Raw genomic sequence first — 12959 nt, forward strand, 5'->3', positions numbered from 1 at the left:
GGTGTACTGGAACAGGGCAGTGTGTCATCCGGGTGCGAAAACGTGCCTCTTTTTGCGATGAAGGCCTGGGGTGTGGGAGCACCCCGGTCTACTGCAGCATCACCTGTCGCTGAAGCCTGAAGTCATTGCTGGCAAGTGGAGCCATAATGGTACAACACAGGGCCTCCGAGATCTGTAGCTATGGTTGTCGCGGAGGTCATGCATGTCCGTGCGGAGCTCGCCGATGGCCTGCTGCGGTTTTCCCTGCCACGTTTGCACATTTTTTATGTGCACGGCAAGCGCTGGGTTTGTCAAAGTCATTTTTATTTATTTTTTATTTTTTTGTGCATTGAGGTTCCTGCACAACGATTAAAACAACTACGGGCTTCCTCAGCTAGATCGGGCGCATTGGGAACATTCGCTGTAGTCTTGCGCTTCGGCGCCTTTTTTTGCGGAGCGAAATGTGCTAACGATGGCGGCTACCTTCGTCACAGAGCATTATTTTTTTTTCTTCAGTGAAACGTGGCGACCGATTTTATGGCTGATGCAACATCAAAGGAATCCCCAGCAACCCACCAGGTACAGTGTAGGTGCTTCCTCCGGCCTTCTCATCCTCGTGTGTCTCAACATAATTTGATAAAAACAACATATGCGTGCTTACCGAACGGAACGAGCAGACGAGTGTCTGTCTTCTGCAACCGAAACGCTGAGCAGACGATCAGGAACACTGCATGATCTGTGATTTGAAACGCGCAAGCTTTTGATGTATTCTAACAGTTTGCATTATTTATTTTTTTGCAAAATATAATAATTGCAATTGTGTTTTGAGATAATGTTTTGAGTTTATAAATGCAGAAAGTCTTGCGCAACATATTTAAATTTCGCGTGCTTCGCACACCAGTCGGTCGCAGCGCCCCTCTGGTGGCGTCATTGCAGAAGCGTCCCCGCTTCTCCCATTGGTGCGGTGGCTAGATGGGTAGGTGTGCCGACCGAGCGTAGTTCACCACTTCTCCTCATCATGACGCAGAAGTGGCGCTGCGGATAGTATAATGGCTGAGCTGCGCGCAACGTCGGCTGCGCTGTGTAGACGAGCAGCGTGTTTGATAGTATCGGAGCCTCTGCTCTAGCTTTGAAGTACGCGTTAAACAATGCCGTTTTGAGCAGTGTAAGCAAAGCCAGAATGGGGGAATTTATAACTGTCGTCTAGTCAGAAGACACGATATGCTGAAGTCAATTTTCCAGCTTGGCGATTGGCCACATTTATTGGTATAAACGTGGCGCTCCAACCCATTACATTAAATGCGTAGATCATATTTTCCATGCATAAAACAATACTGCAGTGGTTTTATACGGTATATGGAAACGTGCTTACGTGATATTTAGTGAGTTCTAGTGTTTCAATTTCGAGAAATCCAGCTATTGTGTTTAATGCTGCGTCAGTTACGGTATTTAAATTGTTACGAGACGAATTGTGTTGGTAAGTGCATATTGTTCACTGTTTGGTTGCAATAAAGCAATACGTCTTGGGATAGATTCATGAATATATTTAAAATACAAAAAACGCTCTCATAACTTGAGTCAGCTGACGCACCAACATAAAAAGCCTAGCGACAGCAACATCGCAACGTTGGTCCACCACATCAAAACATTATTCACAGCACACGCTTCCACATCAGGTGATTCCTCTTCTCCCTGTTGCTTTTGCGCGCCATGTTGTTGCCCTTGACAAGAAAGTAAAGGTGTGTAATTGAATAGAAATTCACAACATCGTTTGTGAGCTCTTTCTTGAGCCGCTCACAGCCTGTCAAATTCGGAGGATTCAGCTGCGAAAGTATGCAATGTCGGCGACACTGTTCCTTCGTAACTCATTTAAACTGAATCACAGCTTGAAGGCGTCTTCGAGCGATGCTACCAGTTTTTTTTTTTTAGTGCTTCAGAAGGGAGCAACAGCCCTGACCTACTCATTCTGTTGAATTCAGTAATGTCCCTGAGCAATCGGAGCACTTGGTTCTTTGCAGGAACTTCCTTGCTACATAGCCTGCTATATAGAATATAAGCCTAGAGTCACTTTCTTTTTCCTGTAGCAGCGCAGGGGTGCTCAATGTCACACGCGCACATGTGGGGCTTGCAAATTTCCAATGTCGAGGAGCTCATCGACGTACGTTGTTCGGTGTACGGCTTGCTCATTAACGTCGCCGATACTGAGCAAGCTACTGAGCAGCCCGGGGCGAACATTTCAGCTGTCAGACAGCGGAACATTTCCGCTGTCTTTTTCACCAATTTAGAGCCAGACTTGCAGTTCGGAGCGAAGCAGTAAGTCTCCTTGGTGGTCTTCTTTGGTGGAGCAATGCCGCCGCTAATCTCGCCAGTCATTTTTCCGACCTGGAACATTCGACATCGCTTAGAAACTTGCAAACAGTACGAGAGACGTGGAGCTCTTCACCTTTGAAACAGACACGAACAGACGACATACAACTATTCCAATAGGTTTTTTTTTTTTTTTTTTGCACGCCGCCAGCCCCCTGTAGCAGACGACGCGGGCTGCGGAACCGTTCTACTGAACGCAGCACCAATTGTGCGTCATGACGCGGGGAAGCGCTGAACTACGCTCTACACGCGCCGGTCGGCACACCTATATACCCATCTAGCCAGCGCACCATTGGTTTTCGCTGCAGACGTCACACTGCCCCATTCCATTACACCATAGTATTAGGAATACTTTTGTTAACAATAAAATTGGTAAAGTCAGGAGGATATGAACAAAATAACACATGAAACGTTCTGTCTCCTGTTGTTGTTTCCTATCAAACATGTGGCTCCTACCTACTATAGAGGGATTGGTGATAATTATGATTTCTTATTTAATGGCTGAGAATTAATGTTGCCCTTTGATTTCTTTCTTCCCCTTCTCCGTTCGCAACCCATGTGCCTCCCTGATTGGTGCTTGGTTTTGTAGATTTTACCGTTGCGACGCTTCGTGCGCTTGCGCCAAATTCAAAGTAGCACGTCATTGTTGTCATCTTCTATTTCTCCCGGCCATCCGACGCACCATGCTCATGTCGTCTGGCGCACTTCACACATGACACCATGCACATAGTCAAGGAAAACCCGGAAAAAAATTATGCATTACGCTTTGTTGAATCTCTACAGAATGTCTCTTGAAACCAACTGTCAACAGAGGGACAGTTTATTTTCTGCAAGTACTCTTGATAGGGGAGGCTGTAGTCGGAACATTTATAAAAAAAACGTTTGGTGATTCGCCCAGAGTACCAAGTGGTCAGCAAGCACGGTAAGATCTAAATACCTTCGCGAAATTGGGCTTTTTCCTTGTCTTGCCAATTCTTGCTACTGTCGCATCTTGACGCTTTTCTTCAGCGCGGTGATCCTAATACTCCTTATGGGAGGGGGGGGGGGGGGGAGGTGTTACATCAGGTGTGGTTAGCATGGCATGCTTGACATGCAGTTGTACCACTTGAGCATCTCATGCGTTGTTTACAGTGGTGGTACCCAAACAGTCATCAACTTCGCGTCTGGAAGGAAGGAATCAGTAAACGTAGAACTTCTTTCATGATTACTCCTGGCCCCTTCTTTCTTGACTAACTGGGCCCCTCTGGGCCCGGAGCAATCAAGAAACGAGTAATCACGTTTTGAATGCGTCCGTATAGAAGCCATTTCGTTTGTAGACTGAATCGACATAATTATTTCCATATCGAATTGCGGGTATAACCAGATCAAGTGTTCCACATCACTGATATTACTACAAAGGGCATATCGGACAAGTGGAAAAGGACATAACGAATTATCTGGGCGCCGGTTTCCACTAATAAGAAAACTGTTATTGTGTATCCATAAATCAGAGCCATGTATACATTCGAGAAGAAGGCGCGAGATCTCTTTTCGCACTAGACCCTGTCCTTAGGGGAACACAATTCTTGCTGCACTAATGCATGTGGAAAGCCTCTCCTATGCACGCTGCCAATCAAAGTCTTGCTTTCAACATTGCGATCCTGGCAGTCTCATGAGAAAGACGCTATCCAAATACTACCAAGAGTTCTTTTAAGGATGAACTTCTCTGCACATGCGAACGAAAACAGATTCAGAAAGGGTGTGGGTGCATAAAGCGCCTCCTATTCGAGCTACAAGGTCAAGTCACAGTCAGGTGGAAAACAAGAGAGGACATCTGGCAGAGAAGGACAATGCATTAGCTTCAGAGACGGAACAAATGGCGCCCAAGAAAAAGGAGAGGGAACTGTCTTGCACACAGGTTGTGTGAGCAGTAGATAGGTTGAAAAATGGATCGCGACTGAAAGGCATCGCAGGAGGTTGTCCTTGTCGACGTTCTTTCAAGAACTCTTTGTTCCTTGAAAGCGAAGAACGACAAAAAAAAAAACGATTTGCTACAGCATCCCGACAGCAGACGACTGTTACAACGTTTTCCTTATTTTTGAGCCTCTGAGAGATCAAAGTGTGCAGTAGCCAGAACAATATGACACTAGAGAGCGCGAGAAAATAAACAAAACAAACAGAAAAGTAGGAGAATTGGCCAAGGGGAACAGGGTCCTCAAGGGGGCACTCACCCGAAGGCTCGTTTGTGCAGAGGCGGTTCTTGGACAGCACGTGAAGAAAACAAGAAATTTAAGCTGTCTGTAAAACAAATGAAAGAATACATGTCGGTAGACTTGCGTTTAATGGAATATGAGTCCCTGCGATGCAGTCGGTGATAAATAGAGCAAATGAAAAGAATATGTAGCAGGCCATTACTTTGTCTCAACACAACTGGCGTAGAACTTTCACTGTCATTCCATTATAAACACGAAAGGCGTATTACTCGCAACTTAGCGCGGGAAATGCTGGGGGGAAAATGCTGGCGAGCTAGTCTTTACAGCCCTTGGGCAAATTGCGTATGAGGGTGTGCACGAAATAAGGTTAAAGTTTATATGTAGTTGACTCACAACTTGAGTATCAGCTAAAACCTCAGCTTCCTCGACGCATCTACACCCTCTTACATCGTCTCCACATCGGAACTGTTTACACCAAGCACTTCTTATTCCAAATTAAGCGTGTGACCTCTGCAACATGTTCTTGCGGTAATGACGACAAGAATGACTGTACCAAGCATACCACACATAGAGAGCGCCTCGAACAAGAACTGCGTTTAATTGACTCATATCAATATTTCTCACTTTCCAAGGTGTTAGGCCCATGGCCTTCAAAAGTGCATCGCATAGTTATGAAAGCACTTGAATTCTTTCTTTTTTGAAGACGTTGGCATCTGTGACTGACTTTACTGCGTCGTGAGTAAATGCGTGTCATTCGCTCACTTAAAACGTGTGGACACAATACATCCACGGACTTCACTGCAGATGAGAATTTCTCGAAAGAGACTTTCACTTTAGTGTGTTAACGTTTTTTTTAATTTATTTAATATTTTTCTCCTATATTATCAATCAAGAGAAAAGTGGTGGCTGTCGCCAGCAAACTTAGACAACTCATCTTCTTATTTTATCTAAATAAAAAAAACACCAGTGCAAGGTACAAAAAGGGATGCAAGAGATGTGCATCCTGATGATGCATCGGATGATGATGCATCGGTGCATCGGATGATGCCGACTGTCATGCATTTTACCAAAGAACACAAGGCAAACCTTAACAGACCAAGATCGTAGGTCGACTCTTGTGCTTTGCCCGGAAGCAAGAGGTGAATAAGAAAACTTTAGGCGCGAGCGTACACGTCCCGTCTGTCAAGTCGGCGAGATTAAGTCGGAGGCCGCCGAGCTGGGAGAGGGAAGCGAGCTACGGAGAAGGAGCGGGTGGCTGAGTGGTGAAGGAGGAGGGAAGGGGTGCGTCGCGCCGGACGAGGTTACGCGGAGGCGCGCTGGGTTCACCTCCTCTGGCAGTTGCGACAGGGTCTGTGTGCGCTATGGATGTACCGGGTTCGTCTGGCGATCATAAGGGACGAGCAAGAAGGATGAAGCAGCAATGCAAACGGCGCTAGAGCGCGAATCAACCGACTACGAAGTTGTCGGCAAGCGCCGGGCACGAGCTGAACAAGTCCGACAAAAGGTGCGTGCTAGGCGTGCCAAGAAGAGTTTCGAAGAGCGTGATAGGCGGCTTGCGACAATGCAGGGTGTGTCAGGCAAGAAGGTATAGCTTAGAAGCTCTAGAACAGCAACCATACGATTGCGCGTAACCCGCGTTCACGAAGTGAAACTTCACTATGATGTTTTTTATTGGGAAAGTCACTTTTTGTGTCTTCGTAAACTATGTTCCTAATCGTGAGTTAGTCACGTCTACTCTTGCGCAGAGGTCTAGCATAGGAACTGTTTCACATATACAATCACTGAAGCAAATTTACTAAGCAAATGAAATAGCGGAGCTATATGCCACCAAGAGAACGGGCGCTACAGCTATCGCATATCATTCTTTGATATGCAATATCAACCTGTTTTTCTGATTTTTAATATTGTCCCTAATGACATACGTACACATAATAAACACTGCCATAGCAGCCCAGCGCGAATAATCAAGATATTTTCTTTTTTCTGCAGTCAATTGCGTTCTCTTGCGATAGACAGGTGTCTCACTAGGCCATTGGCGAGGCTCGTAAAGATGTTGCGTCACCTGGTGCTACTAAAACATCCATACTTGGCTGTGACGTCGTGTCATGATGGATATTGATGACTAGACAGGACTGTCTTATCCTTTGCCAAAACAAAATGTCTTTAGCGGTTTCTGAGAGGGCATGAAAATCAGCCGCCAATCATTGTCACCATGAACGGGCGCACGGCAAGCTACTGTCCTTGAACGTCATGAGATCTCGTGTCCACAATGGCGTAATATAGCACTGTTTTGAGCATATTATCTTTCTGCTGCTCCTCTAGGTCTTGGAGGTGAGGCGTAGTGAGGCTTGTGTCTCAGTTCTTATTCATACATCTCGCAATAGTCACTCATTCCTCTAAAAAAAATTGAGAGCCCTTCCACCATGTGAAGATGGAAGACTAGTGAAGCTGTTGGCTTTGTTTAAATATATATTAGTTTTATTGCGATAGCAATTATATGGACACCTGAACCGGATTTCTGCCGTCGTCGTCGCCGTCGCCGTCGCCGTGAGGTTCCCTATAGATAAAATCTTCGCCGCGCGCCGTATGCCCGAGAGGAAGCGTGCGGGGACGCGCGCTATCACGGAGAGCGAACGCACTCAATCTCCCACGCGCAAGCAAGGAAGCAGGAAGCCAGCGCCGGAGGGAGCAAGGGGGGGGTTGGGGGGCGCACTTCTCTGCCAACAACCGCGCTCGTCGCTCGCTCGCACCGTCTCTTATCTCCACACGGCTCTGACCTTTAAGCGCCGTGCATTTGCCGCTCAGTTTCCGTTGAAGCGATAGGCCGCACGTACCTTCGCCCGATGCGGCGTATGCTTGCTGCCAGTGTTTTGACAGTCGTTGTCTGCTGTCATTCAGTGTGATCTCTTCGTGTTTGTGCGCGCTCACACCACGCTTGTTCATTCAGTTCGTAATAGTCGGGCCACATTTTCCAACGCACGCTACACACGCAATGCTGCCCGGATCGGCAGTGCAGCGCTACAGGTGTGTCCCTTCGCACGCGCTGCCCACGGGAAGCGCTTCTCATCAACACCACCGTTTCACACGCGCCTTCTCGTGGTCATCGAGTCTCTCTTCATGTCGGTCTACTTACGCCGCAGCACACCTGCTTACTTAATCAGCTCATGTTTATTACAATTCATATTGCTACCAAAGCCGCTCACCTTACTTCGTATGACATTGCTGTGTTGCTATCGCATTCATTGCTTCGCCCTTAGGGCGAAACTGTGACATTTTTTTTAACTTTGTAGTTATGTTAAATGGTTGAAAAAGCACAACACATATCTTCGTTGCGTCGCCGCGCGCCGTATGCTGTATGTGCGAGAGAAAGCGAGTTTAGGCGACTAGATTCACCCGACCTTGCACTATCGCCTGCAGCACATTGGGTCGCTGCGCGTTCGGCTTCTCGTCGCTTTCGCATCCATTCGTGCTGTTGAGTGCGCCGGCGCTCCTTGAAGGCGTGCTCTTCCTCTTCGGAGCGAGCAAAACGAGTCTTACCCATACCGAGTCCAAGGTGCAACTGATGCCGTCGCTAGGGAAATGGCTATGTCAAGAAAGAATGAGACACAGCTATTGGTTGGTAGACTATTACGTTTTATCACTGACGCTTTCGACACGCATCGTCATAGACTAGCGTTTGGGCGACAGCGTTCATCGCTCCGGCGCATTGTTTTTGTCTCTTTGGGTCTCACGTGTGACAAGGGTAGTTAAAGGGCGCGTTACAGGTGCCCGAGTCCACAGGGGTATGTACCATTGAGCTTGGACCCTTTCTGCACTGTCACCAGCCCGCTTACTGGAGATTCCCACGATACAGCGAATATGCATCCGCATATTTCCAGTAACCATGGTTATCCAAGATTTTATAACATTTCAAGCATAAAGCAACTAGCCCAACATCGCATCCTGCAGACATTAAATCAACATTATTTCAGATTTTGTTTTTTTTGTTCGCTTATTTGTTTTTCAGTGTGCCCTTGACAGTAGACTTTTCTTCCTTGCACCGCTATGCAGTTATTAATCATCTAAACCACATATCAAAAGCACAGATAGATAAAGTGAAGCGAGCTACCAATTGTATCCTAAAAGAGAGACCACTGCTGATCAATCTCAAGAGGAGAGCGAAAAAAGGAGAAGAAGAGGAAGGCCCCCATAAGACAGCACATCACGCGCATAATATGAGCACTACAGGCGACAAATCTAGTCCCATGCATGATTGAGAGGAATTATATCCTAGCTCGATTCAATCTCTCACACAGCGGTACCGGAGATTCACTTAATGCGGAACCAACGTAATAAAAAATTAAAAAAAAACTTCATCAACTGACTGCCAGATAAGGGCATCAAACAGGAAACCGCTGGCCACATACCGAAGGCTACAGCCATTCATCCCCTGATAAATGATCGCCACTGCAGAAACTGGTTCCAGGAGGCTTCTTGCCTTAATGGTCCACATGACCAAATATATTCCCTTATTTATTGCACCGTCACCGTTGACTGGTATGTTTATCTTGCAAACGCTGTCTTAGGGATGCCACATGAAGTAATTTTTTTTATTATTATGGTGAGAAAACATACGAATATTCTTGAGGATAAAAACTGAAGGCCTCCCAATTTCTCATATAGTGTTCGCGTAAAGATTGGGCTGGAAAACAACCAACAATTAGAAAAAAAAGAGAGACAGAAATGGAAAACAATTCAAGGGAGAAAATAGGGAATTGAAGAAGTGGCCAAACAAAAAAATCCACCCAAAAAAAGGAGTAGACTGTCGTGATAAATAGACCATCCAGGGAGTACTGGGGATTTCGTCGGGAAATCCTCGGAAAGAAAAATGATCAGGGCGCCACTTTTCCGCTTGTAACTCGTGCTGAAAGCGCACGTACCCGTAGCATATTGCGCCATATTTTCTACACGCGAAAGTAAGAAAGATATCCGGCGGCGACAGCATAAAACGCTAGCAAAAAAGACAAAAAGAACGTTTGTCATCGTCGTTACTTTCACAATAATAGTTCAACCTATTTGAAATAACTTTTGAGAAACATGGATAAATTTTCGGGTTCCAGCTATTCCCATGTGAACTCAGATTTTTGCTTCCTATTTTATTATGTTTTCTAGTGCAGTGGCTTAGCAGGCGACGACATCGCTCTATTTAGGGAACTACGTCGAAGCTGCTAAGACAGCAACTTCTGCGCGTAATAGATACGTCGCTCTAGGTGCATAAATGTGCGCAGAAATTTTTGGAAAAAAAAAGAAAAAAAAAGCGCACGACTTGCACCGCGCACGAAATAGCTGTTATTATACACAAAAGCTTCCGAGAGCTTGAAGGTGGCAGCCATTTTTTTGCCGCGGACTGCAGGGCCTGGCGGCACGAATGACCAAAATAGTAGTCAGTCTGTTCTTGTCCTACGCATGCCACCCGTGTTCGTTCGTCAGCGGTCTCGTTATCAACCAACGATTTATCCCAGCACGGGCCTTACTTGGTCCCCAGGGCAGCTATTCATGCGTGATCTTAAGCGGGCCCCATAGGCAAAGAGTGTTTGGGCTGAGATTAGGGGCGCCTGCTCTAAATGTTGGTGCGAGAAAAAAAAGCATTCTGTTTATTAAATGGCTGCCATATATTATCGTTTCGATCAGTGCGTAGATACACGCAATGTTTATTCATAGTGGGTCAATAAGCGTATACTAGAAATATGAAAGCACTTCAGTGTGAGTAGTGTCTCAGCATATGTAATACGGGTAAATAATTATACATCTATAAAATTCTGCACTATATGTGCGTGCCGTAACAAATGGCTATTCAACGAATTATCAAGAAATTTCGCCATTAGGATATTTATAGCTGAATCACTATTACGCAGTTTTCTTGCTGGGTCGCTACTTGGTGTTGCAAACTCTGTTTGTGAATACTTGATCGCGTTCAAGTTGCGTGAAATGTTATTGTTAACCTTCGATACTGTCTCAATGTCCCTATCACAGTGGTTTATCTTCCGTTCTAGATCATGCATTCCAGATATTTGTTTGAAGAACTTGGCACACAATTACAATATAGTGTGACGCATCAATACTGTAGCTGCATTCGTTATAGAAGATTTTGCTGATATCGTGACGCAATATCACGCATTCCAACACGTAAACAATCTTAATAGTATCTGCAGAATTTTTATACGTAAGCATTATATGCTCGGAAATCTGGCGGCGGTGTGACCAAACCATGGTAGCAAATATGGCCGATTGGCGCAAAGAGTAAATCCACGACAGGAAATGCTCGGATGGACAGCAAATTTCTCAGTGTCGTACACAACACGGCATCGTGTCTTCCTTCCCTATATGCAAAAGCTCACGCAACACTTCTTTTGATGGTGTGCAACAACAACAACAACAACAACAACAACAACAACAACAACAACAACAACAACAGCAGCAACAGCAGCAGCAGCAGCAGCAGCAGCAGCAGCAGCAGCAGCAGCAGCAGCAGCAGCAGCAGCAGCAGCAGCAGCAGCAGCAGCAGCAGCAGCAGCAGCAGCAGCAGCAGCAGCAGCAGCAGCAGCAGCAGCAGCAGCAGCAGCAGCAGCAGCAGCAGCAGCAGCAGCAGCAGCAGCAGCAGCAGCAGCAGCAGCAGCAGCAGCAGCAGCAGCAGCAGCAGCAGCAGCAGCAGCAGCAGCAGCAGCAGCAGCAGCAGCAGCAGCAGCAGCAGCAGCAGCAGCAGCAGCAGCAGCAGCAGCAGCAGCAGCAGCAGCAGCAGCAGCAGCAGCAGCAGCAGCAGCAGCAGCAGCAGCAGCAGCAGCAGCAGCAGCAGCAGCAGCAGCAGCGCAGCAGCAGCAGCAGCAGCAGCAGCAGCAGCAGCAGCAGCAGCAGCAGCAGCAGCAGCAGCAGCAGCAGCAGCAGCAGCAGCAGCAGCAGCAGCACGCAGCAGCAGCAAGCAGCAGCAGCAGCAGCAGCAGCAGCAGCAGCAGCAGCAGCAGCAGCAGCAGCAGCAGCAGCCAGCAGCAGCAGCAGCAGCAGCAGCAGCAGCAGCAGCAGCAGCAGCAGCAGCAGCAGCGCAGCAGCAGCAGCAGCAGCAGCAGCAGCAGCAGCAGCAGCAGCAGCAGCAGCAGCAGCAGCAGCAGCAGCAGCAGCAGCAGCAGCAGCAGCAGCAGCAGCAGCAGCAGCAGCAGCAGCAGCAGCAGCAGCAGCAGCAGCAGCAGCAGCAGCAGCAGCAGCAGCAGCAGCAGCAGCAGCAGCAGCAGCAGCAGCAGCAGCAGCAGCAGCAGCAGCAGCAGCAGCAGCAGCAGCAGCAGCAGCAGCAGCAGCAGGTTTTTGCATTCCCACACGTAAGCAGTCTAAAGTATCTCTGCCAAATTTTTTAAGTATGAACAATTCGGCAAGACATCAGCAGCACACAGGAGTCATGGTCAGCAGCGGTCCGCGAGGCTTTACTTTAAGAATAAATGAAAGCATCTCGAAAAGGCGCACTGCGTCTTGTTTAGATGCTTAGCACCTGTAAAGCACGCTCTACTGCTGTATACATCTAAATGTGGAGAAGCTCCTTAGTTTGCTCCAGGAAAACTTGCAACCTGGAGTGAGCAAGGTCCGGTTTCTCGGAGAAAAGCCTTGGTTCTGCTCAAAATATAGCTTGGCTACTATGAGGATTGCTAGTGAATGGCCTTGGCTTAATGGCATTCAGCGTGTTAAGTAAATCAATAGCCATTAACGCTGTGGATGATCCGTTACATGTCCCCTTTACGCTAAGTATAACATAATGCGTTAGCACTAGGAGTGTTAAAGTGCAAACAGTTGTATGTGTATGGGAGAGCTTAGAAGAGCGTATATATATATATTGTGACACTCTTACGTGCGTTCTGGGTTTACGCCTCAACAGGATGTGGGGCATCCAAAAGGGGTGGAGGAAGAAGACGACGTGTGGCTAGCAAGCTGAATCTCGATCTGCACTCAGCTGATCAAGTAGTGATCAAGCTGATCAAGCTCATCAGCTGACAATATTGTGACGACGGATTGCGACGCGGGCAACTTCGACCACTATATTGCATCACTGGAGCCAGGATTTTCTGATATTCATATCTTCAAGATCTAGCAACAAAAAGACAGAAATTTAAAGTCATTGCTCATTGCCGCAAGAAAATCAGCACCATCCTCTCATTTTTGCGTTCGTGATGGGGTTCCATACAAAAAGAACTATTCTACTACAGGCCCACGATATCTCCTTGTGGTCCCGGAGAGCCTCCGTGTATCCATCTTGCACGCTATGCATGACGACCCCACGTCTGGTCATTTGGGATCTGCGCGAACACTCTACAGTGTACAAGAAAGGTTCTACTGGCCTAAAATGCGTCAGACGACCGACCAGTACCTGTCCAGCTGCAACGAGTGTCAACGTCACAAGCGTCC

At 47.2% G+C, this 12959-nt stretch overlaps 2 protein-coding genes across 2 annotated transcripts; both read left to right on the forward strand.

The window, feature by feature from the left end:
• Nucleotides 1-10785: 10785 nt before the first annotated feature.
• Nucleotides 10786-11289, forward strand: LOC125946319 (ataxin-8-like; the record flags this gene model as incomplete). The annotated part of the gene is made up of 2 exons (XM_049669052.1): nucleotides 10786-10817; nucleotides 10911-11289. Coding segments are annotated over exons 1-2 (411 nt in total), but the record flags the coding sequence as incomplete, so codon positions are not given.
• Nucleotides 11290-11390: 101 nt separating this feature from the next.
• LOC119455069 (ataxin-8-like) lies at nucleotides 11391-11863 on the forward strand (the record flags this gene model as incomplete). The annotated part of the gene is made up of 2 exons (XM_049668616.1): nucleotides 11391-11486; nucleotides 11537-11863. Coding segments are annotated over 2 exons (423 nt in total), but the record flags the coding sequence as incomplete, so codon positions are not given.
• Between the last annotated feature and the right edge of the window lie 1096 nt (nucleotides 11864-12959).

The sequence above is a fragment of the Dermacentor silvarum genome, chromosome 6, assembly GCF_013339745.2.
Source record: "Dermacentor silvarum isolate Dsil-2018 chromosome 6, BIME_Dsil_1.4, whole genome shotgun sequence".
Lineage (NCBI taxonomy): Eukaryota > Metazoa > Arthropoda > Arachnida > Ixodida > Ixodidae > Dermacentor > Dermacentor silvarum.